Source organism: Apus apus, chromosome 1 (genome assembly GCF_020740795.1).
Source record: "Apus apus isolate bApuApu2 chromosome 1, bApuApu2.pri.cur, whole genome shotgun sequence".
Lineage (NCBI taxonomy): Eukaryota > Metazoa > Chordata > Aves > Apodiformes > Apodidae > Apus > Apus apus.
Genome location: NC_067282.1, coordinates 193,969,164 through 193,996,118, shown reverse-complemented (window position 1 = coordinate 193,996,118; position 26,955 = coordinate 193,969,164). Strand labels below are relative to the sequence as shown.

General features: G+C 39.5%; 1 protein-coding gene across 12 annotated transcripts in view; it reads left to right on the top strand.

Annotated features, from left to right (window-relative positions):
* The window catches only part of MAGI2 (membrane associated guanylate kinase, WW and PDZ domain containing 2), a 735,815-nt gene that overhangs the window by 481,980 nt on the left and 226,880 nt on the right, over positions 1 to 26,955 (top strand). For all 12 annotated transcript variants that reach the window (XM_051637734.1, XM_051637680.1, XM_051637697.1 and 9 more), the window contains 2 exons: positions 5,607 to 5,822; positions 15,344 to 15,557. In XM_051637734.1, the coding sequence (XP_051493694.1) occupies positions 5,607 to 5,822; positions 15,344 to 15,557 (430 nt within the window). The remainder of the gene's footprint in view (positions 1 to 5,606; positions 5,823 to 15,343; positions 15,558 to 26,955) is intronic.

Genomic DNA, 26,955 nt, shown 5'->3' with positions numbered 1-26,955 from the left:
TATGAAAAAAACGAACACTTCTTTTGCTTGTTTTAAATGTGCTACTTTCATTGAGCATCCTGTTGTTCTCATGTAGAGAGAAGCCAAGCATCTATTCATTTATTTTCTAGGCACTTTCCCAGGGTTCTCCTGATTTTATACATACCCCCCTTCAGTTGTCCTCTTTCCAATCTGAAAACTCCAAATCAAATTAAACAGTTCCAAGCTGTAATTGCTCTTTGTTAGATCCCCCATGTAATTTTTTAGAGGCAAGTACCAGAACAGCAGGCAGTATACAAAAGGGAGGGCACTGTATGCTTTTGTATACTGCTATAAAGGTGTTTTCTGTTTTGTGCATTTCTTTTCAAAAGTTCCTAATTTCTGGGGGTTTTGACTGCCAATGAGCATGCGATTTATGTTTTCTTTCAATAGGCTTTTTTTTTTCCTTAATTTCTTTTTTTTTTTTTAATTAAATGCAATTTAAATTATGTACTTGGTGTGGGTTTTGTATTTACAGGAAGCTGAACTTCAGCACCTTATTACTAGAGTTCCAACAGAAACATCTTGAACCAGCCCTGTTTTTGCCTAGGCAAGATGGAAAACAGCTGGCTTTATCAGAGATATTCCAAACATCATTCAACAAAAGTTGTGGTGTCCAAACATTTAGTCTTTGCATTACACCTAGATATGACAATTATTGAGGCTTTATGTGAGTCTCCTATTTGCTCTAATGCTAATTTCTAAGGCTTAAGCCAGGAATTTCAAGACACTGAGAAACTTTTTGATAGAAGAAAAAGTTTACACTGATTCTAATTTGTCTTTAATGGAGCATTGTTCCTTCACTGAAATGACTGGCTCTCTCATCCTAATTTTTATTCCTTTGAAACTCATTGGATTTTTTTAATCATATTTGTGATGCACTGATCATATCAATAGCTGTAGACAAGTTTCTTATTTTTATTTGCACTGCTCATGTATATATTTGAATTAAGGGTGGATGGATGGCAACTAGTAATGCAAAACTCATGTTTAAATCAGTGGTTACTGGATTGTAAACTGTACAGCATAGAATCATAAAATCATAGAATGGTTAAGTTTGGAAAGGACCTTAAATAACATGAAGTTCCAACCTCCCTGCTATGAGGAGGGACACCTCACACTAGACCAGGCTGCACAAAGTCTCATCCAACTTGGCCTTAAACACGCTCGGGGAGGAGGCATCAACAACCTCCCTGGGCAACCTATTCCAGCACTTTACTGCCCTCATGGTAAAGAATTCCTTCCTTATGTCTAACCTAAATCTGCCCTCTTTCAGTTTAAGTCCATTACCCATTGTCCTATGACTACCTTCTCTAGTGAAAAGCCCCTCCCCAGCTTTTCTGTAGCCCCTTCAGAGACTGGAAGGCTGCTATAAGGTCTCCCTGGAGCCTTCTCTTCTCCAGGCTGAACAGCCCCAGCTCTCTCAGCCTGTCTTCATAGCAGAGGTGCTCCAGCCCTTTGATCATCTTCATCACTCTTCTCTGGACCCTGTTTAACAGTTCATGCCTTTCCTGTGCTAAGGACACCAGAACTGTACACAGCACTCCAGGTGGGGTCTCACCAGAGCAGAGTAGAGGGACAGAATCACCTCCCTGACCCTGCTTGCCACACTTCTTTTGATGCAGTCCAGGACAAAATTGGCCCGCTGGGCTCCAGCACACACTGGTGGCTCATGTCAAGCTTCTCATCAACTACCACCCCAAGTCCTTCTCCTCAGGACTCCTCTCCAGCCATTCTCCCCTCAGCCACTGTTTGTGCCTGGAGTTGCACCAACTCAGGTGCAGGACCTTGCACTTGGCCTTGTTGAACTTGATGAGGTTGGCACTGGCCCACCTCTCTAGTCTGTCAAGGTCCCTCTAGTTGGCATGCCTTTACTCTAGGGTGTCAGCTACTCCACACAGCTTGGCATCATCAGCAGACTTGCTGAGGACACACTCAATCTTACTGTCCATGTCTCCAAGAAAGATGTTCAATAGCACTGGTCCCAATACTGACCCCTGATGAACACTACTCCTCACTTGCCTGCACTGGGACACTGAACCATTGACCGCAACTTACTAGGTGTGGCCATCCATCCCATTACTTATCCACCACATGGTCCATCTATGAAATCCATGTTTTGTCAGTTTGGGGACCAGGATATCATGTGGACCAGTGTCAAATGCCTTGCACAAATCCAGGTAGATGACATCAGTTGCTCTGCCACTACCCACCATCTCTGTAGCCTCATCATAGAAGGCCACAGGAAGAAGTTGGAAGTTATACTGCATTTTCAGCTTGAAACTGGAAGAATTAAATCCTCTCTGGCTCCTATCTTAAATATGCATTTTAGTTTCTTATATTTTATATAGTCATATTAATGACATTTTTTTGTTATGACTTCTGTCTCTGTCTCCTGCTAATGCATGCAGTCAGTCAACGTGAAAAACGGTTTCATTTCCAATAATAGAATGAGCTTGTCTTTCATTTAATACTTCTTATGTTCTATTCAGGATATTAACATTACTGCTAATTACTATTGCACTCAAATTTGTGTGACAATGGCAAAACTAGGAACAAAGGAAAAAAGCCAGAGTACTGCACTTTTAGTTTCATATTTGTTTCACACTGGTCCTATAAGCCTGGGGTTTGTTTGATGAAATCATAGAATCATAGAACTATTCAGGTTGGAAAAGACCCTTGGGATCACCAAGTCCAACCATCATCCCTACTCTACAAAGTTCTCCCCTAAACCATATCCACCAACACCACATCCAAACAACCCTTAAACACATCCAGGGATGGTGACACAACCACCTCCCTGGGCAGCCTATTCCGGTGTCTAACCACTCTTTCTGTGATTTTTTTTTTTCCCCTCATGTCCAGTCTAAACCTCCCTTGTTGCCGCTTGAAGCCATTCCCTCTTGTTCTGTCGCTAATGACCTGTGAGAAGAGACCAGCACCACCTCTCTACAACAAAGGTTGTTGTAGAGACTGGTGAGGTCTGCCCTCAGCCTCCTCTTCCTCAAACTAACATTCCCAGCTCCTTCAAGTGTTCTTCATAGGATTTATTCTCTAGGCCCTTCCCCAGCTTTGTTGCCCTCCTCTGTGCTCGCTCCAGCACCTCGATACCTCTCTTGAATTGAGGTGCCCAAAACTGGACACAACACTCCAGGTGTGGCCTCACCAGTGCTGAGTACAGGGGGACAATCCCCTCTCTCCTTCTGCTGGTCACACTATTTCTAATACAAGCCAGGATGCCATTGGCTTTCTTGGCCACCTGGGCACACTGCTGGCTCATATTCAGCCACTTGTCAATTAGAACCCCCAGGTCCTTTTCTGCCAGACACTTTCCAGCCACACTTCCCCAAGCGTGTAGCACCATAGACTCTCCTTTTGTTCCTAAGGTCCAGCCAAAGGTCCCTATTTAGCCAGGCTGATCTCCTGCCCTGCTTACTTTTTTTTTGGCACACAGGGAAAGCCTGCTCCTGTGCCTTTAAAACTTATTTCTTGAAGTATGTCCAGCCTTCCTGGACTCCTTTATCCTTCAAATGTATGAAATCAGTGGAAATCAGTGCACACTTCACAAGTTGTCTGAAACCTATGACATTTGTGGTACTGATTATCTTTCAGATTGGTAAATTACTTAAGTCAGGGAGGAATTTTTTAAATTGATAAATCTTTTTTTTTCAAAATATGTAATATTTCAGACATGCATTCTCACCAATAAAGGTAACATGTTCTTAAAGAAATGCAAAAGTAGACTTTCAACTGGGCAGTGCCTACAAGACTGTTGTTTTTTCAAAATACCCTGCACTGTTAGAGCTTAGAATTTGACTGTGACTAGATCTGATTTTGACATATTTTGGAGGTATAGTTTTGTGGGTGGCTCAGTGTGGATTTCCCTTCCCTCCTTGGTCCTCAAATCATGCTCCCTCTGCTTCAACCCAGGGAGTCAGAAAAAGCTCCCACAGACTAGGACTGGGGCAAGGCAAGTCACAGCCAGCCATCCGAAGGCACAGCTTATTGCCCTGCTGGTATCAGGGATGGCTGCTGCCATCTCATAAAGTCAACAGAAAACTGGGTTGAGGATATGAGGGCCATTTAACACACTACGTTTTTCTAGTGTATTACAATTACATAAACATCTGTTCCAAATATTGTTTAGTTAAACCTCTGCAAAAAAAAATCATATTCACTAGTTTCAAGACTGCTCAATCACTTACCTGTATTGAGGTGGTCATGCGGCTGAATGTTGTAATTCATTGGAAACATGCAGGAATACTAGTACCAGAAATAATTTTTACTCTGCCTGCAAGATGCATGTTATGATCTTTTACTGTGCAGATACAACCTATTTCTTTATCTGTGTCACACTCATGTGGTTAAAATACTTTTTGCCACTTGCTAGTACTATTTGATTGAGCAAAAGCCCTAAAATGTAGGATAAGAATTAAAAAGTTGTCATAGTCTACAAATATCTTCAGCAACATCATATTCTTACATAGGTGCTTTTTTTCTTTGGAAAAGTTTCTGAGAGCTGGACAGTGTTTTTAGTTTCCCATACTAACTGCTGAAAATCTACTTGTTCCCTACCCTTCAGTACAACTTGCAGATGAAAAAAATAAAATATGTGTCTCTTTATGTTTGCTTCTAGAGAGGGCTTGTTATTTCTTTTTATAATCTTCTTTATATTTTTTTTAATAATTTATTTTTAACCGTATTTTTTCAGACAAATGTGGATTATCAGCAAGAAACCAGTTTTGAGACCAGACGTGCTAGAAATGCAGACATACAGATATTGGTAGATAAGATCAGACCATGGCCCATCTAATCTAATAATCCTTCTGACAGAAAGTAGATGATTCAAAGGAAGTTGCCAGAAATTTCTTAAGAGAAAAATAGAGGGTAATCTGTCAGCCTCCGTAAATCTTCTCAGAATTCCTTAGTAGTTTGATATAATTTTAAGCCCTAAAGCATAAGGTTTTAACTTTCTTTGAAAATATATTAGCATTTACTATTACAAAACTGGAGCTCATGAATAGCAAACATTTGACAAATATAAAAAATGAGATAGTGCAAGGATTACTGAGAACTCCAAATCTCTGAATCATTGAACGATTATTTACTTTCTAAGCAGGTGATAAAATTGCAATGGGGGGGACTTGTGTGTAAACGACATAACATAGTGAATAGCCAATACTTTTATGGTCCTTTTGATCCTTCAGAAATTGTTGTGTTGTTGTAAAAATGTTCCAAAGTTAATTTGTCCTAACTAACAGTTTAAAATAAGAAACAGCTCTGGTATGCTGCCTATTTGTCAGGTATTTGAATGAGAGGAATGTTAACTTACCTTGTTAACATTTCAGGAAGTGTTAATATTTTATATACCTGTGCACATGATTCGATCACTAGTGCTTCCTCCAAGAAAATTAATTACCGTTTCATGAAAGGTGAGTATTTAACTTCACAGAAAACATTTTGAATTAATGTTTATATTAGCTGATGAAACAGATCCTACCTCACATAATCCCACTAATCTAAGACAAAGGAAGAGGAAGCAGGGTAGGTATTTCTGTAAATTTATGTGTTATTCCTTTTCTTTCCAGACAACTATTACGGCACTCCAAAGCCTCCAGCAGAACCAGCTCCACTGCTGTTAAATGTAACAGATCAGATCCTCCCAGGTGCCACCCCCGGGGCTGAAGGCAAACGTAAAAGGAATAAGTCTGTGAGCAATATGGAGAAGACAGGTATTGAACCCCCGGAGGAAGAAGAGGAAGAAAGACCTGTGGTCAATGGAAATGACGTGACAGTAACACCAGGTTGGTTCTTCCTTCTTACTTTGCAATGTGCTTCTGTTATTCTTCAGTTATCTGTCTCTGCAGTGAGAATATGCATGGTCAGGTAAGGGTGTTCTTGCAAGACTGAAAGCCAGGAATCCTGAATAAGATTTCTCTGAAGCCTAAAACAAATGTTAGAGTCATCTCACCTCACTACTGTAAAGTTATCTGTCTCTGAACTAGTGTCTTTGAGCCCTCTTTATAGACCAAAGAGAAAAATATCCACTTTGTGAACAACAGTTCATGTGATCTGTTTGAGAATTCTAGTTTAAGAAATCTATCTCAAGTGCCTATTTCTCTCCATTGACTATAGAGGGAGTCTAGAGAACTGTAATTTGGTCAAATCAATCCAGTCTCCGTGTTTCAGGTCTCCTTGATCTCAAATGGTGATATATAAAAGAGAGTTCACTACATTGCAAAGTGAACTTTTGTAAATTGTTAAAAGGTCTTAGTAATATTGCGGAAAAGTAAAATTGTCAGCATATTAACGAATTTGTGGCTGTGCCAATGAAATTTTGCTAGCAACATAAAGAAGGACACTTTTCAGCAATGTCCCAGAGCCTGTGTGAAGCTGATTACGGTTGCAGATGTCTAGTCTTTAAAGGCAGCTGTTGTTTTAACCCTTTGGATCATAGTCCTTCAGAAAAAAAGGGGGCTTAAGATGCTGACTGGTATCCAGAGTAAAAACACTCCAGCCTTTTCCCAAGCAGGTAATCAGATTCCCCTTCAAAATTACAGCAAGTCATCATTTTACAGTACTTAAATTTTTGTTCTAAATTCAAACTTTTATAAGTCTCTGAGGAATAACTCCGTGAATACTTTTTGGTGAATTTCCTTAGAAATTCAGAAACAAATTATTGAAATGGAAGTCTGTAGAGACAATCATATGGATGGGAGGATAAAATGGAATATTGCAAGTTCTCTAAATGTATAGGTTAATGTAAAACAAAAAATCCATTACCTAATCTTCTAAGCACTGAAAAAAGAAATTTCATATTGCAGATTCTATATATACTTTTTTTTCTTCTACTGCATTATAAAGTATATAGAATTTAGTATCTTCCCATCAAAGATGTATTTGCCACATGGTTTTCTGTAGTTGTTCCATAACATTACACATAAGAACAAATCCCTGCGCAGAATCCATCCCCATGTACAAGGAGGGTGGCAAGGAGAATGGGGTGAGCGGAGGTCTTGTTGTCCCCCCTAAGTTCACCAAAGGTCAGCAGCATTACTCCCTGGCATTGCCATCACATGTTGCATGAGCCTTGCTCATCCCTTCCACACAACATGGCATCTGTCAGCAATGCCCTGATGCTTAGTGCCTTTCCTACACAGCTAAGCAGAAAAGGATGAAGCCCAGAAATCCGTATATAAAACATCAGTGCTGGCTCTGTTGCCAGGATACTTACACAGTGAAAGAGGCAAAGGCAGGATTTGGTCTCTGATATGTACTGTAGAAATCATTAGAAAGATAATTCTTTGTAGTTATTTGAAATACGCCACACAACACAATTGGTGAGGAGTAATTTCCAGGGCAGTATATTTCAGCTTGAACTGGATCAAGAGGCAAGGTTTACCTGACTTTCTCCTTGCATTGTACACCTATAATTTGTTTCTCACTGGCAAACTCTATGTGAAGGATGACAGGGCAACATCCAAGAAACAGTAACTGGCATGTGCTGTGTTAAAAAATTAAATACATGAGCATTGGTGTGAGACACCCCCCCTCCTTCTTCCCCCCACATAGTAATTCCTGTAGGTGTGGCCAGCAGAACAAGCAGTGCCTGTGTTGGCTCTCATGGTTTCATAAGCAAGGTTTTGTTATGCAGTTACACTGATTGAGGACTTTAGGGATTGTAGCAAAGCAGCTCTGTACATACATGCTGTGTTGCCTTTGTTGGGCAGTGGAGCTCCCACAGACCCTGTTACTGCAGTCATTTTCTCTGTCAGCTGGCAAGAGTCTTAGCTGTCTCTAGAATGTGTGTGCATTTGTTGTTTGTGTCATAGAGCAATTAGGAAAAACAAAGTATGTTATTTTTTTCCTTTTTTTTTTTTTTTTTTTTAAACTCTTGGTGGAGGGAGCCCAATATGTTTATTCTTCCTTATTTTTTCACCTGCCCTGTCAAAAACCCTACAAGAATTCTTCTCACTTCTCTAAGGTGAGCACTCTCAGTCCTTCATCCTGCATCAAGTTCTCCCAGGACACAATAATATTAATTGGGAGATGTGATTGATCTCATTCAACTGTAGTAAATTGCATGCCTAAATGCCTCACTTTTTGTTTGAGCTTCTTGTCTGTGCTCTCTTTGTATAAAGTAAGGAGAAAGAGGGAATTTCAAAGAGTAAGAGGGAATAGCTGTTTAGATACCCATTTTAGGGCATCACCTCTGCAATTTAGAATTAAACCTACAGATGCACAGGATCCTGGACTGCTAAATTTAAATGAAGAATCCTGCTATTTGCCAAGCAGCATATGAGAAACACAGTTTATAAGTAAGCTGTTAGGATGGACAAGTCTAGAGTTAGCATTAGGTTTCTCACATCTAATGCAATTGCCCTCGTTACTTGACTTCTGGCTGCTTTAGGCTGAGTCTCTGACATTCACTGGTTTGGCTGAGACAGCTTGCACCTGAGAAGCCTTTCCTGGTGGACATTGAATTGAAATTTACAGTTTCTACAAAACTGATGCTTTGACAGAAGAGGTAAAAGCACTCTTGGTTAAATTGCAACCTGCTTGTCAGACATTCAGTTTTCACTGCTGTTACTGTTCCTGTCTGCAGAGGATTAAGTCAGTCTCCTTCACAACCAGCATCAAGTTTTAACACTGTGTTGGTCATGTCACATTTGCTTCACATTTCTGACTGCTTAGGTGTTTTATCATCCAAACTCTACGCCAACATTGAAAGAATGCTTATGTATGGGCATTATTCTGACATTACTTGAGCAATGATAAGTTGCACCCAGAGGATGAAAGTTCTGGCAGGCTCAAATTAATTGAGGGATAAGATATGACACAGAGTTTCATTCCATGCCTTAGGTTGATAACGAAGCAAAAGCCTAGAATCCCAATGCCATCAATCACCAGCAAGGTGCAGTAGTCCCAGGCACCAGATTGAGCTTATTCTTTTATTACTACACAGCAAAGACAGCCAGAGGCAAGAAAATAACACAGATGGCATCCAAGAGCCATGAGATTTTACAAAATGCAAAAGTTGGCATCCGTTGATGTTTCTGTTGTAGATGTGTTTTCTAAACTCAGTTTACCACGGTTAGGCCCCAGCCTCTGGCCTGAAGAATACCCCATGCTCACCCAGTCTCCATGTGCCCTGATTTCATTCCCCCAAATCGGCTCCTAGTTCTTATTCTAAGTCATCAGTGGGAACAGGGTCTCCATGCAGAGCACCAAAACTCAGGTATGGCTACAGCTCTGTTGGAAAGGGAGCAGCTCGACGGCAGAGTGATACTTTTACAAGAAAATTGATGCACATGACTTAAACTACTCTTTTATCTATCAGTCGTTTAATATGGATGGACAGTTACCTTTGCAGAATTTAAGAAATTATTCATTTAGATACAATAAAAGTATAAAGAGCTGCAATATTTTCCTTCAGAGCTGCTAAGACCACTCCATAAACTAATATTTAATAATATTTTATTTAATTTGTTCTCTGATTATGTTGCTTAGCTCACCTGAGTGGGTTCTTTTGAAGAAAAACGTGAGCAATCTGGGCATTGAAATAAAGGAATGAAGGTCCTCTGACATGGTCAGATGACAAATTTCAAGAGTTAGACTAAATAATAATAAAAAAAATAAAGTACAAGCAACAGCACTGATGAAGGCTCCAATTTTGAGACTATCACAACATAACTACAAGTAGTTGTTAGGGGTTTTTTTCAATTTAAGAATTTAAGTACTGTTTAGAGAATATGCCATATCAACCAGTAATATTTTAACTGCTGGTATTAGAAACTGGAGTACCACAGAGACAAACTTATAGTATTTAATGATAAGCAGGTATTTTTAACTTACACATTATCTTGTTCTCAGAAGTTCCATGTATGCCATAGCTTGCTGGTGCTTTACTAGTTTCTATTCTGTTAATTCAAATGACACTCACTCTTGAGATGCTGTGCTAAACTCCTTTTGAAAACTGGACCATGCAACCTGTTTTGTAGTGAGACAGCAGTTCTAATAGGCTATTTCACTTGACATAAGCCAATTGATTGGGTTTTTTTAGTGAGAAAAATACTTCTGGACACATATTATGGTACAATTTTAGGATCTTTTTATATCATATATTGTCTGAAGAGAAATATTTGTGTTCACAGTGTGTTACTGTAGTTTTTCAAATTTTATTTGTTTGTAAAATTTTAAGATACTACTAGTTTTTAACCCAAACTCCTTTTTTTTTTTTCTTTTTTTTCTGTCAAATCAAACATTATGTATGAGTATATGTTAGCAGAAAGAAAATGAGAAGGGTGAATATCTACCTTACCGGGAGTATGTTAATGATGGATACGTATAACGAAAGATAAGATGACACCATAGAACTGCATTCCAGATAAGGTTGACTAGGATGTCTGTGACGTTCTTAAATGACATTAGGCAATTCTACCTTCATTGCCTGATCCAGGAATTAGTAATTCATGAGATTTGCTTTAAAATAATTATATTTTTAAGTTGCTAAATGAGCATTAGGTTCCTTTTTTTCTCCTGCTATATTTTGATAGCAATCTCTATTTTAAAACAAGCTCAGAGTATTTATTCTAATCCTCCAGGCTTAAATTCCTATCTCTTCTTGCATCATGATGACAGGGATTTGTTCATATAATTATTGAAAATCCAGAATCTGACCTCATCAGACCTGTTGAAAATAAGATCTTGAGAATCATAGAATCATAAAAGATCTTGGGTTGGAAGAGAACTCTAAAGTTCATTTAGTCCAACCCCCCTACAATAAGCAGGGGCATTTCACACTGAACAGATTGCTCAGAGCCCCATCAAGCCTAACCTTGAATCTCTCCAGGGATGGGGTCCCCACCACCTCTCTCTGCAACCTGTTCCAGTGATCCACCACCCTCATAATAAAGAATTTTATCCTAATGTCCAACCTAAATCTACATTTTTCTAGCTTAAAACCATCATCCCTTGTCCTGTCATTACATGCTCTTGTGAACAGGTCTTCCCCAGCCTTCTTATAGGCTCCTTTCAGGTACTGGAAGGTCACTATAAAGTCCCTCCAGAGTATTCTCTTCTTTAGGCTGAACAACCCCAAGTCCCTCAGCCTGTCTTCATGAGGGCGGTGCTCCAGCCCTCTGATCATTTTTGTTGCCCTCCTGTGAAGAAGGATGTGAAAGAATACATAGTACAAATATAATGGTAAAATCCCAAGACACAGAAATGTCACCACATCTGTGCTCTCTGAGACCAACTGACTGATCATTAGCCATTGTGTGTGATGCATCTGTGCTCCAAATTAATTTGTTCTACTGTGGTCATATGCACTGTGTGGCCTTATGTCTTGTCTTCAGGTTAATCTGTACCATGTACAGTAGAAATGTGGTCAAGACTTCATGTAGCCTCAGGAATACAACACACACATTTGACCAAGGCCCTTGAGACAGATGAGAACTTACTTTTGATTTGCATAGGTAAGAACAAAAAACCCAAAGAATTTATCAGCAATTACACTGCTCTATTTTCAGGGAAAGCAGTAACAATATATTCTATGGTTTGTGGAAAACTTTTTCATATTTGAAAATGCTTCTGCCATCCATCACTCTTTTCTCCTCAAGACTAAAACCACCTGTTTTTCAGTATTTCCATATTTCCAAACATCCGTTCCCTTCCCCTGGACTGTTTCCCATAAAATTCTTGACCTGATCTCAGTGCTCCTGATTAAACCTTACTGTAGATGTAGGTGGAAGGACCTGTATTACATATGCTTACTCTTCCTGCGTATTCTGATGCTTGTTTTTCTTTTGCAATGGTATTATTATTGACAGAGGATAATGGTTAGACATCCTTCACACATCCCCATACCTCTATTGTGTTTTCACTAGGAATTCTGGCTACCCATTTGCTCCCACCTTGTATTTTTACAGCTGATTGTGGCATTTTGTGTGAGGTGGATGCTAAATATTTTGGAAAGCCAGGGCAGAGTGGAGGGGATTTAGACATAGTAGACAAGGAGGAGGTGACTTCAGCTCCCCTGGGATTGTACTGCTCTGCTGTGGGATGCAGCTAAGGAAAACTTGCATTTGTGTTTCTTGCTAATTCATTTCTTCCCACAGACAGATTCACATTTCCAAACATAATAAAATTATTGTAATACCACATAGTTTGAGTTAAGATTTAGCAGCATGAGCTGCATATAACTGTAGAGCTATAGACCATCACCCTGTTCAAGACCAGACCTATATTTTTTCACATTACTCTAAAGACTGTATGTGTCAGTGTCAAAAGTCTTTTTTTAAGATTGTGAAAGCTGTATCTACCACTTCTCCCCAAGGAACAGCACCTGTTACTCTGTCATGGAAAGAAATAAGATTAGCTCAGCGCAATTTCTTCCTCAAAAATCTTGACAATTATTTATCACCTTTGAGGAGCTTACATGTAGGTGGTATTGATTGCTGGTCCCAGCATCCATCTAGGAGATAAAAAAAAGAGTGAAGTTACAGTTTTGTGGGTCTTTAAAAAAGAAGACGTAATGGTCTAATTGAGCAAAATATTTTAAAGGGAACTTAGCTGACCAGAAATTAAGAATATACTATCTAGAAATCTAAATCAAAGATACTTTGCTGAAACCAAGACTGTGTCTGTCTTTTCTAAGTTTCTGTTCTCCATAAAGTCTGAGTGAGGTAGCCAGTACTAGTCCTGAGTCTGCATCCTTGGTACCTTCAGTAGCCTGGGTTTCATTTAGTCAGGCTCTGCTAATTGAGAATGGCTGCTTTGTCTAAGTTGTGCCTGACCTGTTCTATGCCCACTGCACTCCAAGTTATTTAGCCCTATTGCTGACATTAACTATGTTAGTCATTTAATCACAGGTAATATTTTAGCAGTAGAGACTGAGACAAAAAGAGCATTAACTGCCTTGGCGTTTTTATGCACTGTATACTATTAGCTTTCCCTCCTTCCCACATAATGGAGTACGTCTGCTTTTGGTCTTATTATTATTATCGGTGCACTTACAGAAGGTTTTCTTGTCACCTTTAATATCTCTGGGTTTATCCCAGCTTTGCTGTTACATGGCCATATTGTTTTTCTGTGCTAATCTAGTTTTCACCTTTTGTACAATTCCATATCAAGTAGCAGACCATTGAAAAGTCATGGCTTAATCAAAATTATCTCTGATTATACTTACTATTTTTCTTTTTTTGTTAGAGCAATATGTACTTGCACTCTTAAGATTGTTCATTTAATCTGTACCAATTCTCCCCAACCCATTTTCCCTTACCATTGCTTGCCATAGCATCAAATTCAATCAATGAGTTCGTTAATATCTGAGGTTCTTGAGACCACTGTTGTTAATTTTTGTTGCTCTTCCTTCTTGCTGTCCTAAGCATCACAAATTAGATAATTTTGTCCGAGTTGTCTTCCACCTCCTACATGTTTCACAAAAATATCTGCATAGTTCTGTTCTGGATGCATTGTTAGTTCATTTAAGAAACTGCCATCTTCTTGAACTTTATTGTACAGTACATTGTTGACTTCTTTTAAAAACATATTTTCTCCTTTCTTTTTTAAAAATTCTCCACATACTTCAATATAGTCCATATACTATTGCTCAGAATAAGTGTATATACATTTTTGATGACACAAAAACATGCATACTTCCTTCATTCCTTGCATGTCTTTATGAACAAGCTGCAGTAGTCTTAACCTAGTGTCTATTACACCATATATATATTGTTTTGATTAAGTAAACTGAGTTCTCCTCTGATATTCATTGTCAGTGTCCGTAAGTTTTATATCTGTGGTGAGCTTATGTCATTAGCTTTCATGTGACCTAGTGTAAAGCCATGCTCACTAGGTCTGAGATTCATCTCCCCTCATTTTAACTGTCTAGAAATTCAGTGACTAGCCTAAGCAGGACTGAATTCAGTTTACCTGACAATGTGTAGGGTCATTTCAGCCATCTGACTAGTCATCATAATCAGTGGAGATTCAGTCAATATATTAAAATTCTGAATTTATTTTAGCTGCAGTTCATTTGGCCAAAAGTAGAGGTCTGACTGCTTTTTTCAGTTAGATCCGTCTTCATTTAAGTGTAATAGAAAAAAAGGATCCAAGGATGAGAGCTTCTTTAGTCCACTGAGGCTACAGGTTCCTGTCGCATGTTTTCAAGAAATAGTTCCTAGATAGACCATATGATAAAACACAGACACATACCTAGTAAACCAGTCAACCAAATGTATTCACCTCCAAGGATGAAGTAATCTCTTTCCTTAGTAGGGTAAGCTCTCTCAACCATCCTCTTTTTGAGCTAGTAGTAGTCAGGCAAAGATTATGTTTTGTCCACTGTCAACAGTTGTGTGCATGGAAGGCCTGCTACGTGATATTCATGCAGATGAACATGTAGACCCTTAAGTGTTAGTTTTCAGCAATGTGTGTAAGGCACATTTAGACTCCTAATATTGCATACTTGGTCCCTATTAAGCTGGTGTTTTTTGAAGAATCTTTGTGGGGTTTTGTTGTGTTTGTGTTCAGCAGATGTTTTCACAAGTATGACCAAGTTCTACTGCACTTGCTTAGTTAAAAATGTGTGGATTGGACTGTAGAAACTGATAGAGGTACAGATGCTGTTAGACACCACATTTTATAATTTCTGACTTTATTGAAAGTAAAATCAATTAAAAGTGAAAGAAAAAGACCTAAGAAATGAAGACTCCTTCCTGAGTATATTCTTGGTCACAGTGAGACAGAGTCACATTGGGTATAGGAAGCATTTGGCTCCCACAGATCCTATTGGTAATGAAAATGCAACCACTTCCTGTTCGGTAAATATATTGCTAGGAGTTTATGGATGTCATGTTGATTTATTTGATATATGGGTATAGGTAAAGCAGTTAGTGTATATGCTTTTTAATTGAAAAGGACCTGTTGTCTGTAGTAAAACATCAGGGTACTTGCTTTATGGCTGTATGGTTTGAAAAGTTAAGGCACAACACAGTAGCACTGATGGATATGAGGCTGCCTTCTGCTCAGTTTTAACTGCTGTTCTGGAAGGACTCCTGGGACAGAATGAACCAGAACTCTTTGGCTTGTTTCTTTGCGCTTTATTAGTTTCTTGTTTCAGTTCAGTTTTATTGCTTTATTTTCTTTTATTGTGTTCCAGATAAAATGCATCATCAGAGGGACCCTTGTGGAAACCCAACAGAATTTTTTGTCTTTATTTCAAGACTTGCAGTTTGTAGAATATTGCTTGGAGGCTTGTGCTTGGTAAATTCTCCACCATTAACTTGGATATCAAAAACCTATAATTTTTCTTCTCTTGTAGAATCAAGTGAACATGAAGACAAGAGTACAGGTATCTCAGGTGAGGTATCTTCCACACAACCTTGTCCTGCACCAGGATATACTCAACCTGAAGAAGCAAAGGAGGATACGGATGTAACAAAGCAGACTAAACCTGAAGAGAATGATGACTTGGGCCCTCTGCCTGATAATTGGGAAATGGCTTATACAGAAAAGGGGGAAGTCTACTTTATTGAGTAAGTCTTATTTCTTCTCTTTTTAATAGCTGTATCATATTTAACTGGGCAGGGAAACAGTTTGCGTGATGGAGTGGAGCACTGCACTCCTTATTAGAAAAACAGGAATGTCTGGCTGTCGAGGCTCCTGAGAGCTGGTGGCAGTCCCTGAATTACTGACTTACCTTGGAGCATGCTGTTTATTTAGAAAGATAAATTAATTGCTTAGCACTTTGATGGCAGCAATTAAAGCTGTTGTTTCCTCTGTTGAAAGCAAGGCTTTTCTGCTGTTCTGGTGTTGATAGGAGAGTAGCACAACCACTGGGTTCTTCTTTATGTGGACAGAGGCAGAGATAGTTGAGCTTTTTGCCAACTTAAGGAAAAAAAAAAATAAGCAGGCTAAAAACTAGGTAGTGAACAGCAGAGGGAGGCCATGCTGTATTTAGAAATAATAAAATAAATTAATGGACAGTAAGGAGATTAAATTATGTGTAGAGAGTTTTTCCTGTTTGTAGACTATACATGCCTGTTGCTACTGTTGCTAATTAGCCAACTCTTTGAACAAACAGATATGAAAGTTCTTTGTTCTCCAAGTGCTGTCATTAAAAAAAAAAAAAAAGAAGGGGAAAAGTCAACATCTTCGTCAGCAGAACACTGAATAGAACAGAACTCCTACAGGGGTAGCAGTAACATTTACATTTGCTTTAAGGAACTGCCTCAAAAAATGTGGAGTGTTAGCCATTATTCTGATCATTAGTGGGTAAAAATCGTATCTGCCACTTCTGCTTTAAGCCACATATTTCAAGTGAAATTTTATTGCTATCACATGAAGTATAAAAAAATTATAAGAATAAAGTTCGTGCATGTGATTTTGAACACTGGCATTACCAGCTATAGCTTCCATAATGTACAAGGCTGAAGAGAGAAGTAACTGTCAAAACATGTGTCTCTGCTGAAAAGGGCAAAAATAAGTTTATTCTAGAAAAAGAGTAATTACAGTAGCTTTACCCAAGCAAGCAGAGAACTACAATGACCTCAGGGCTACCTCAAACCCGTGTTTTCTTCTTACCTTACTCCTAAATTTAATTTTTCTGCACATATCAAATGTTCTGACAGAGAGCAGACTGAATTATGTGGCACTTTTATTTTACTCTTTGTAACAAAAACCTAGGTAGGGGGGGAGACAGGGTGATGGGTAGGTCACTAACACGCTACACTGTGACAGCAGTAAATACTCTAGCAGGCAATTTAATAGAAAATAAATATATATTTCCTAACAAATACAGTGAATGCAAATAGCCTTGCTGCTCTACAGAGCAGCCATTCCACTCCACAAATTCCTTTGATGTTACAGTTTACTTCCTTTTCTGGAAATTCTCTGGTTTACACTGCAGTTCTGACAATACTCATCATTCACTTCCTCTAAATGAATGTTATGTAAAGCAGAGAAATTAATCAGAGCTGCAGACTGGATAGAATTACTGTTATAAGGGTTCCTTGCCTGTGGGTCTATATTCTTGAATAATGTAATTGCAAAAAACTGCAATTACACATCTGAAAAAATACCAGATTATTTACTAGAATCCTAGCAAAGGAATAACCTTTTGATCATTTGAGTTTTCATATTGCACAGTATTCACAGGGTTAAGTAGGAATGTAATGCTGTGGGGATGCTGTTAAATTGCCTCTTTGTTTACAAGTCACTTTGGTTAATGGCATGAAGAGACTCCATTTGCTTTTGCAAAAAACGGAAAGATAAAAAGACAACAAAAACCTATTTGTCTAACAGCATCTTCCCAAACTATAGTAAAGATTGTACTAGATTATTAAATAATAGATGAAAACCAAACATTTTTAAAGTGTACATCGCAACACGTGGGGGTGGGGGGGGAAAGTGATACTAGGCAGCATATATTACTGCATTATTTGAGGGTCATGTGAAATGTGCCTTTAAACCCTAAGGTCTTCAAGCTGTAAGTGAACTCAAGTTCCAGCTTGTCACAGGTATATCCAAAGGTCTTAGATTTCATGACAGCATTCTCATTCATTCACCTCAAACTAACCTCTAAAATTTGTATGCGAACTCATTTATCAAAACTGCCATCAGGAGTAAAGTGGCGTATTTCTAGTGAGAGAGGGAGTGACTTTGTATGAAGCAAGATAGCTCTCTGTAGACAGTATTATTTATTTGGTAATCATTAATGACCCAGTTAGTATTTTGCAAAGCACACTGGAAGGAATTTCCTCTGCCTCAAGGTCTAAAAAGAAAGAAAAAAAAGCTGACACATATACTGGATTCACTGGATGATTCAGAGGACAGTTGTATTTTATTTGGTCTCTTTCTTCCTGTCGTTCCCTTTTTTGACATAGGTGCATGAGCTTATATTTACCTATATTAGCATTCACAAACGGAACAGGAAGAGATCCCTTCTTACTGCATAATACTTGCCACTGTTTTTCAGGAAGAACTGCATAAGTACATTTCTTGGGCTGTTTCCAGCTTCCCTTACATATGAGTCCAAATTTTCAATTACAGGCGCACACCACACAAATAGGAGTCCATCTCCTACACTTGCTCCGAAGAGCTGCAGTCGTGAAGCTGAGCCTTGATGAGTAGTCTCAAGGACGTTATATAGCCCATAACAAAAGCTGTTTACCTCTCTAGTGTTCAAAAGCAATATGATTTCTTTTGCTTATACTAGATAAATAATTGTTTTGTTAGTGGAGAGAAGTCTAGAATAGACTCAAACCTCTGTAATACATATTTAAAAGGTCATTTTCTTTGACTTGTGGTGATGTTTTTTAGAATTTGGCCACGTGAGGTTTAGCAAACCACTTCCCAGTACATTTCACAGACATTCAGACTCCTCGTACTCCAACAGCTACTTCTCTGACCAGCATAGTCAGCATTGCTTTTTGAACCTGTTGCAGTATCTTTTCTAGTTGTTAAAGCTATTTTTGTTGGATTGTTGTTGTTGTTGTTTTTTATGAGACCACCATAAAAGACTACAACACAGCTATAAAATAGGCCTCTGCCAAGGACTTTCCTCTTCACAGTAAAAAACAACCATTAAGCTTTTGAATACAGCTGGTGCAATTTCAGGTGTTACCTGAAAAAAGTACAGCCGCAAATTGGAAAAGTAAAATCCTGACCTAGTTTGTTTCTTAAAGTATTGCTACAGACTTCAGTGGCACCAGTATTTCTTCTTAGCAGTTTTTACAGTAGGAAGGCATTTTGATTTCAGGAATTACGTTTATCCCAAGATCATGCTTACCTGAAGAATCATGGTATATTTAGCTGTTCCTGGTTGCTCCATCAGTTTGCCATCAGAAAGCAGGATTAAGCCTGCCTGCACTGTTGCATATTATAACTTTAACTTTTGTAGTGGAAGTTACTGAAAGTGCTGAGGTAGAAATACACCCTTCTACTTGCTCAAGGTTACTTCTGTAAGCTGCAGTAATTACCCGATCCTTTATGGCACTTTTGCTTGTATCTTACAGCACCAGTGTACTAGTGCAAATTATTGAAACCTGCCATGTTTTGATTGTGGTATTATTTCTGCTACTTTAATTAAGTAGCAATTAAGATGCAGGATTTTTTTATATTTTTTTTTTCTGCATACTATTTTAGTATTCACTTGTGATGGGATGATTCTGCTTTGGGAAACAAGACATTTTGTACCAGTATGACTTCGTTGTGTGGACTATTCTGAATCATCAGGGCTCCTCTGAATATGGTCCTAAATGTCCATAATTCTTTTTCCTTGCTTATATGTAGTATTGAATTTGTCAGTTTTGGTTAGCATAACAATGATCAAATCTCTCATGCTCTTTGGGCTTCAATAAGGCACACAGTGGGACAGGGAATGGGAAAGATCTGTCTCGGTTTCTTTCTTCTGAGACCACTTCCTTGCCTCAGAATTTGGGAAATGGTGAATTTTTTTCTTCTCTTGTCTTTTGATGTCATAAAGGCATTTTCAGTCTGTATTACTCATGTATTGGCCCTTCCTTTCACATGCTGTTTTTATCTATGCTGACATCCAGGTCAAACTGCCAGCTCAAGTCCTGTTGTCTTTCCTCACTTTCTTATTTCTTGTCTTTCCCCCCAAGGCCTCTGCTGTTCTGCTCTGCAGAATTCCCCTTCCAACACCTTTCCTCTGGTGTTCATAGGGGTATTACAATTCTCCTCCTTTGTATTTATTGAACTAGAAGATTCAGCTCACCTGGCTTGCCATATAGCATTAGGTATCAAGTATAAACCAGTTGCCAAGACTCCTTCTGTGGTCAATGGAGAGAGATAATTACCTCCAGAGGCTGATTCATCCTGTCCAAAGATAAGAGCAGAATTAATTTGCCTAAATATAGGTGCTTCTACCAGTAAAGATGCCCTTGGATATGTAAGAGCATGTCTTCAGTAGTATGTAATGTGTGTCAGGAGCACACACTTGAAGCAAATCTTGTTCTCTTTATGCACGGCGATTTGGTTCACATTTCAAAGTACAGGAACTGAATTCCTTTCAGATGAAACTAAAAAGAAAGTTGATCTCTAGGAGTGCACTTCATTGTCTCCAACCCCTGAATCCCTGAACTCAGTCCACAAGGCCAGATTTGAGTTAAAACCTTCTGATCTAAGCCATGTCCATAACTAAAGTAGCAGTATCAGCAGACTGCAGAGTGAAACACTCAGTGCTGTTGACCCAGCATCCACAGCTACTAGGTGCCATGGGCTGTGTGTGACCTCTTGCTCTGTATCATCTGGTTTAAATTCAAGTGAAAGAACCTTACAAGCTGGGAGAATGCTCAATGTGTAAATGAAGATAACCAAGAGACTGACTTGAAAAGTCACGATCCAAGCCAAAGCACTAGTGTAGAGCCATACTAATAGCACAAGACATCTCCATGAGCTTGCAGATATGAACAGAACCTGTCAAAACCAGTGTCCCTTGGGAGTGGCAGCCAGAGACCATTTAAGAGACCCTATAGCACTGAACATGTCACTAAGAGCATATGGCTAGGTTCCCAGTCCCACTAGAAGATAGGTAAGAGAAATTATTCTGTATAGGGGCCTCTCCCTTGAACAGAGAGGAATTCCTACACAATTAACTGTGTAATATCTATATGGCTGAAGTCATGTGAGATGAAACCCATTATTTTTCAGAAATTAGGTGCCTGAGTCAAAGACAGTGACTTAAAGCAGAAATTACTGCAGGAGACTTCATACATTTATATATTTCCCCAAAAATCTTACATAAGCATCTTCCGCTCCTGCAAATGCCTAGAGGCAGCAACACTGTGTTTGGGCTGAGTACATGAGTGCTTATCTACAGCCCAAAGCGATCTGGGATTCATGGGATGGGCACCCCCACACCTGTGTCTCTTAAGGAGCCCACACTCCAGGCACATCTAACAGACTGACAGGATGAAATGGGGGCATGCCGGGCCAGCCCCCCCAATTAAAAAGCAGCTGTTGCAGAGGTGCGGCATGAGCGGGTGAGTGTGAGGGGTCGAACAGCAGCTCTGCCTGCTCAAAAGGTGAGCCCTGTTGGTGGTTGTCAGCCTCTTAGAAAGACACCTACTATGGTCTCCACCCAGAAGAAGGCCATGTGCTTGCACCAGTCAGGGTGGACGCAAGAGCACCCACGGAAACATGCAGCTGTGCAGGCCACAGGCTGCAGGGAGGGTCAGAGCCTTTTGCGGGCAGCAAGTGGCAGTTACAAGAACTTCTGTGTGTGCTGTCAGCAGGTGGATGATCTCCTCTGCTGGGTGGCAGAGTTGCAAGAAGAAGTTGAAAGGCTAAGGAGTATCAGGGAAGCTGAAAAGGAGATAGACTGTTGGTGCAGGCTCTGCCCTCTTTGAAACAGAAACAAGAGCACCCACCAGAAAGGCTGAGAGACCTGAGGCTGTTTAGTCCAGAGAAGAGAAGACTGAGAGGCGATCTTATTAATGTATATAAATATCTGAAAGGTGGGTGTCAAGAAGGAAGGTCCAGTCTCTTTTCAGTCATGTCCTCTGATAGGACAAGGGGCAATGGATGCAAACTAGAACACAGGAAGTTCCACCTCAACATGAGGAAAAACTTATCTACTGTAAAGTTTACAGAGCACTGGAACACGCTCCTCAGAGAGACTGTGAAGTCTACTTCTCTGGAGATTCTCAAGACCTGACTGGATGAGATTCTGAGTGACCTGCTCTAGATTCTGTGGTGGTCCTGCTATGGCAGGTGGGTTCCTTCCAACCCATAACATTCTGTGATTCTGTGAAATGCAACACAAACAAGCATTCATAGCTGCTGCCATTCAAATCGTAGCCAGAGGACAACTCCCTTTTGTATCTGTCCTTACATGTGTGCAAGAAGTTTGGGCAGCACCCCACAAAGGATCAGTTGCAAAATTACCATTTTAATGCTGTGATTTCCTGTTACTGTCCCCCTACCAATAAATTACTTGAAAATCATTGCTGTGCTATCTGAAAAGCTCTGCAGATCTACAAGCCTTAGGCATACAGCAAGGAGGGAGTAGTAAGCATTTTAAAAGTCTGCTGGCCTGCAGTGCACTTTGTTTTTCTCTGTTTCATGTAATTCCCTTAGCTCAAGCTGCTAGATTGAGGACCATCCTGAACGTAATGTATTCACAATAAAAGCCCAGACAAACTGATTTGTGCTGTCCCCAAATACACTGAAGCAGCACATTGGTAAATACATACTTTGAAATGCCTTTCACAATAACCTGCAAATCACACATCTTGCAAGAGTCACAATTTAGAATATGTTTGCAGTTTTTTCAAAAGACATTAAGGCTGTTGCTGTCAGTAGCTACTTTCTATATTCCCTTCAAAAATGTTTCAAGAGATTGTCTGAAGGCTTTGTTAGTAGAAGAAACTTTATCTGTCAGTGTGCTTTAAACTGACAGATTGCTAACACAAATCCATTATATTAAAATCTTAACTACAGTAATATACTATCTAACAAATTATGATAATAAAAAGATAATACATTATTAAATAAGAAAAACTAAAACCCTAATGTTTTTTTACTTCCTAAAGGTGTGGATGAGTGTGCAGTGAGATTTGGTCCTGTTACCTGGTTCTAGTGGTATGGGGGAACTGGGGAATGAACAGTCTCTGTGAAGTCTTAAAATCAGAGCTACAAAGAAAAGCTGGAGAAGAACAGAGCTTTGAATCAGGGTTTTGGGGAAGTATTCTGAGCTTTCTTTTACTCTGTTTAAACTGGCTGATTTTATTATTTTTTTATATATGTTTGAGATTGTCTATAATTTGTAGCAGATAACTCTGATTATAACAAACTATTTCTGCTGGTTGCAAACATTTGGGGGAATTTAAGTACACTTCATGCCTGTAAACAGTTTCTGTTTTGTATAGCAGGTAACAAATTAGGATGCATTTAGAAATGTTGTGCTATCCTTGTGCTCCACCTGCTTGAAACAAAACCAAAGGGATCCTTTGTTGACTGCTTTCAAACTTTCCAAAATTAGGAATTTGCTCTCAATTTTAGGAGAGATTGTAAGACGTTTGTGGCTGATTTGCCAGCACTTATCTCTTAGTTCAGTCAGACTAGCTAGTAAAAAATAAGATTGTGTAAGGATGGACTTTCTAAACCTGACCTTTAATGGTGAGGTATGGCTCTTGCTGAGTAATGAAACAGTGGCCAGTGCAAAAGGCTGGTGGAGCCACAGCTGTATTTCTAACAGGATGCTTTTGTTGCGTCACTTCACTCTCATTCAGCCAGTGACAACTGCTCTGACTGCCTGTTTCTGAATTTATTCCACAACTGCCTCTGCTATTCATCTGCAATTCATTCATAACTATTCTGTAAATTCCCAGCCCCTTTTCCTTCTGCTCTAAGACTTCCCAAATGGACACACAAGATGAGATGTAGTGGCAAGGCAGGCAGGTTATGCACTGTACATTTTTAAAGGGTTTTAGTGCTTAAGAGTGCACTCTTAAGCATTATGTGCACAGCTCATGCAGCAAATATATGTTAATGTTACTTTTGCCATTGGTATGTGGCCATTTTATTGTTCAGTCCATCTTCTTTCCCATAGTTAAAACTTTCCTATCAACGGTTCTTTTAAATTATGTTAAAATCTTTTAGGAAATAAATATTTCTTCTCTTTAGCTTTCACAGATTCTAGTCCATTGCAGACCTGAAGAGGGAACAGGCAGAGCCCTGGGACACAGGAAATGTGACGTCTTTCCTGAGATGTCCCTGCAGCCTGAGCTGGGACGTTCACCAAACTGACACCACCATGCTATTGTTCTTCCTGTTGTTCCCAATGTCTCCTATTTGTGTGGGGAAGAATCTGCCTCTGTTTTCTTCCTACAGTTGGCTAACCCCAGTTGTAGTCCTTGCTGGAAGATAGATAACAGGGGGTTATTCTGAATAACACTGGACTCTCACTGGACAGTGGGCATGACACTGGCTATGGCAAGAGCAACATCTCTCTGAAACCCACAGCTTGAAAGGTGACACAAGGGAAGCTGGAAGAGTACCCTGCCAAATAAACCTCCTATGTGGGACAGAAGTAGGCATCTAAAAACGCCTACACTGTTATCCAAAGCTACTTATTTCCCTCTTATGTGGAGAGGAGCACAACGTCTGTCTTCATTGCAGGAGTGTTTATGTGTTGTGTACCTGGTTGGCAAGTTGATCGAAGCAATCAGCACTATGTAGCACTAAAGAGGACCTTGATGGTGCTGTAGAGATGCTAGAGGACAGGTGGGCTTGATTCTACTTTCTTTTGAATAGAGTCTGTCTTCAGAGCAGGAAAATATTTTTTACACACTGGAGCTCCTGTCTACAAGTGCTTGAAGTCCCATTGCAAGAGGTAGCAGGTGTGTTTAATATAGGAGAGGGCAAGGGAGCAGGCAGAGACATAGGTAAGAAGGAGAGATTATTTTCAAAAGGTGCTTTACTCCTTCAGTTATTTGTTATTGAGAAAAGTTCTTGTGGATGTTTTACTAAGCAGCAGAATGGGTTTGAGAGACAGTAACTGGAAGAGGAGATTGAGAGATGTAAGAGCTGATCTAGATGAGATCCTTTAAAATTTCACTGCAGACTGAAAGATCACTCTTCTGTTGGAAAAGCGGTTGACTTTTTAATTTGCTCATGGTTTTTTTTTAAATGGCCACAGTGCACAAAACTGGAAGACTTGAGTGGTTCTGGATTTATGGAAGCGACATTCATGCTGAAGGGAAGTGTAACCATTTGCTTGCTGTTCTCAGTTAAAAAAAAAAAAACAAAAACAAACAAAAAAAAAAAGCCTTGAAGGCTGTAGTTTAACTGAATTTGGCTTATTTTCAGCTTGACACCTCTTTACAGATACCTGAAAACCCATTTCTCAGGTGTATTCTAGAAATGTCATGTATTTTCAGTGCTAGTGAATTGGTCTGTTCTGAGGTGGCGTGGTGTTGCAAGGAAAACACCCGCTAGCTAACTTGCAACAGAGTTGGCTTCTACTACGGGTTCTGCTACTGCCTTGTTTGTTTGGTGGCTGCGGACAGTCACTTGATGACTCTGTGACTCTATGTTTCCACCTAAAAAAGGAGTGATGATTTCTATTTTCTTTGCAAAATGCTTTGAGATCTACTTTATACTGCAGCAAACGTTACTAATAGTAGCCATATATACCTTGCTCTTTTAAAGCCAGGAAACTGTAAATCCAACTTAGTCCCTGCAACCAGTGGAGGTCCCTAAAATAATTCAGAATTCATAGCTGGGAGAGAGTGGCTGTTGCACAGACATGCACCCACTCCAGGGATGTGACTGCAGCTTCCACAGGTGTGTGCAAGCTCGCCCTGAGCTCCAGCCCTGCTAACAGGGCCCATGGCAGTGTGTGCTCAGGGTGTGCTGCTGCCTGCCCCAAGTAGCTCAGCAGGTGCTGTGGTGATGAGCCCATGCTGAGCTCCATGCTGCCACGGTGACATGGTTGCCAGTATCTCCCCTAGTTAATTTAAAGCTTGCTCCAGTTTGTCTGCACAAGCTGCAGTGTGGCTGTGGCTGCGATATAAAAATACACCCTTACAGGAGACCGCAGGCAGCCAGAGCATCAGAGAAAGCCTCTTAGTTACATTTGCAATCAAGCATGGGCTGCTGGCATCATTCCAAATTTACCTTACCTTTGGCTTACCATTCTTAATACTCTGCAAAGGCAGCCTTGCTCTCAAAGGAAGTGAAGGTTTTGTTTATCCTCTTCACCTGTCATGAATGGCGGTCTAGACTAGGGCATGCTTAAAATAGGAATTTAAATGCCTCAATTTTAATGTTAGTTGCCATTTTATTCATGCATAACTCCTATCTACATTTTTCCACCATCCAAAATGTAGAAGAATATTTAACATTATGACAATAATGCTGAGAAGTAGGTAGTATAATTCTGTTTTTAGGGAGAGAGGGAAATCAAGACAAATATATCTGTCATGAACTAAATAGGGAGTCAAGGTGGGAGAAGGAGCTGGCTCTATGAGTTTATTTTTCCCCAGAAGTACCCGTGGTGTTTGGGCAACATGGGATGTACCAATTAATCAGTAATTCATCAACTGCCTGTGGCATCCTAACCCATTTTTTGCCAGGTCCCCAGTTTTTGTACACCTTACACTAATGTTTATAAGAGACAGCTAAGTACAAGTAAAAATGACACAGCAAATTAATAATAAACTAAATAATTCAGTCCTATATAAATTGTATGGAACAAGCATCCTCCTAGGATGTATCAGATAAATAAAACATAGTTAGAAGCGATTCTGAATTATGGGATTGTGGGAAAAGCATCTCAACAAATAAAGGAGTAATGATCACATCCTTTTCTGTTTTATAGTCTTCCTTTCTTAGCATGTTTACAGAATTTTGCTCCAAATTCAAATGCTTATGGGAAAGGTATACATTGAAAAGATCTGGGTTTAAGTCCCATTAGCTGTGCTAATTATCGATTCGTTTGGCAAAATATTCTCCCAGAAGAGTTTGTGTCAGTTCAACACTATTTCATGGCTGATTCCTCAAAGAGCTATTCTGAGTATAGAAAGGAGCCACATGATTAATTCAGCTTGTGCCTATCTATTTTATCTTGAAGTATTATAAATGGAGAGATAAAGGTTTGTTAAACAAAGTATCATTAATCACTCTGTCCGGAAATGTAGACTTTGCAGGAGCATGCTGCAATTTGCATCACTTTTGCTATGCCATGCCAGTGCTGCTGGTGAGAAATAACAAACCTGCATTTATGAAAAGGACAGGTTTAAGATGAAAATGATTCTATCTGAAAACTGTGAGAATGCTACAGATTCCTGTCGCCTGCACTTGGTTCAACGGGAGAACACTGTATTTGTAATAAATTCCTTTTGCTCTGGATGAGTTCTGCATTTTCAATGAGGTTAACTTGGCAACATTCTAGTTGATTTTAATAAA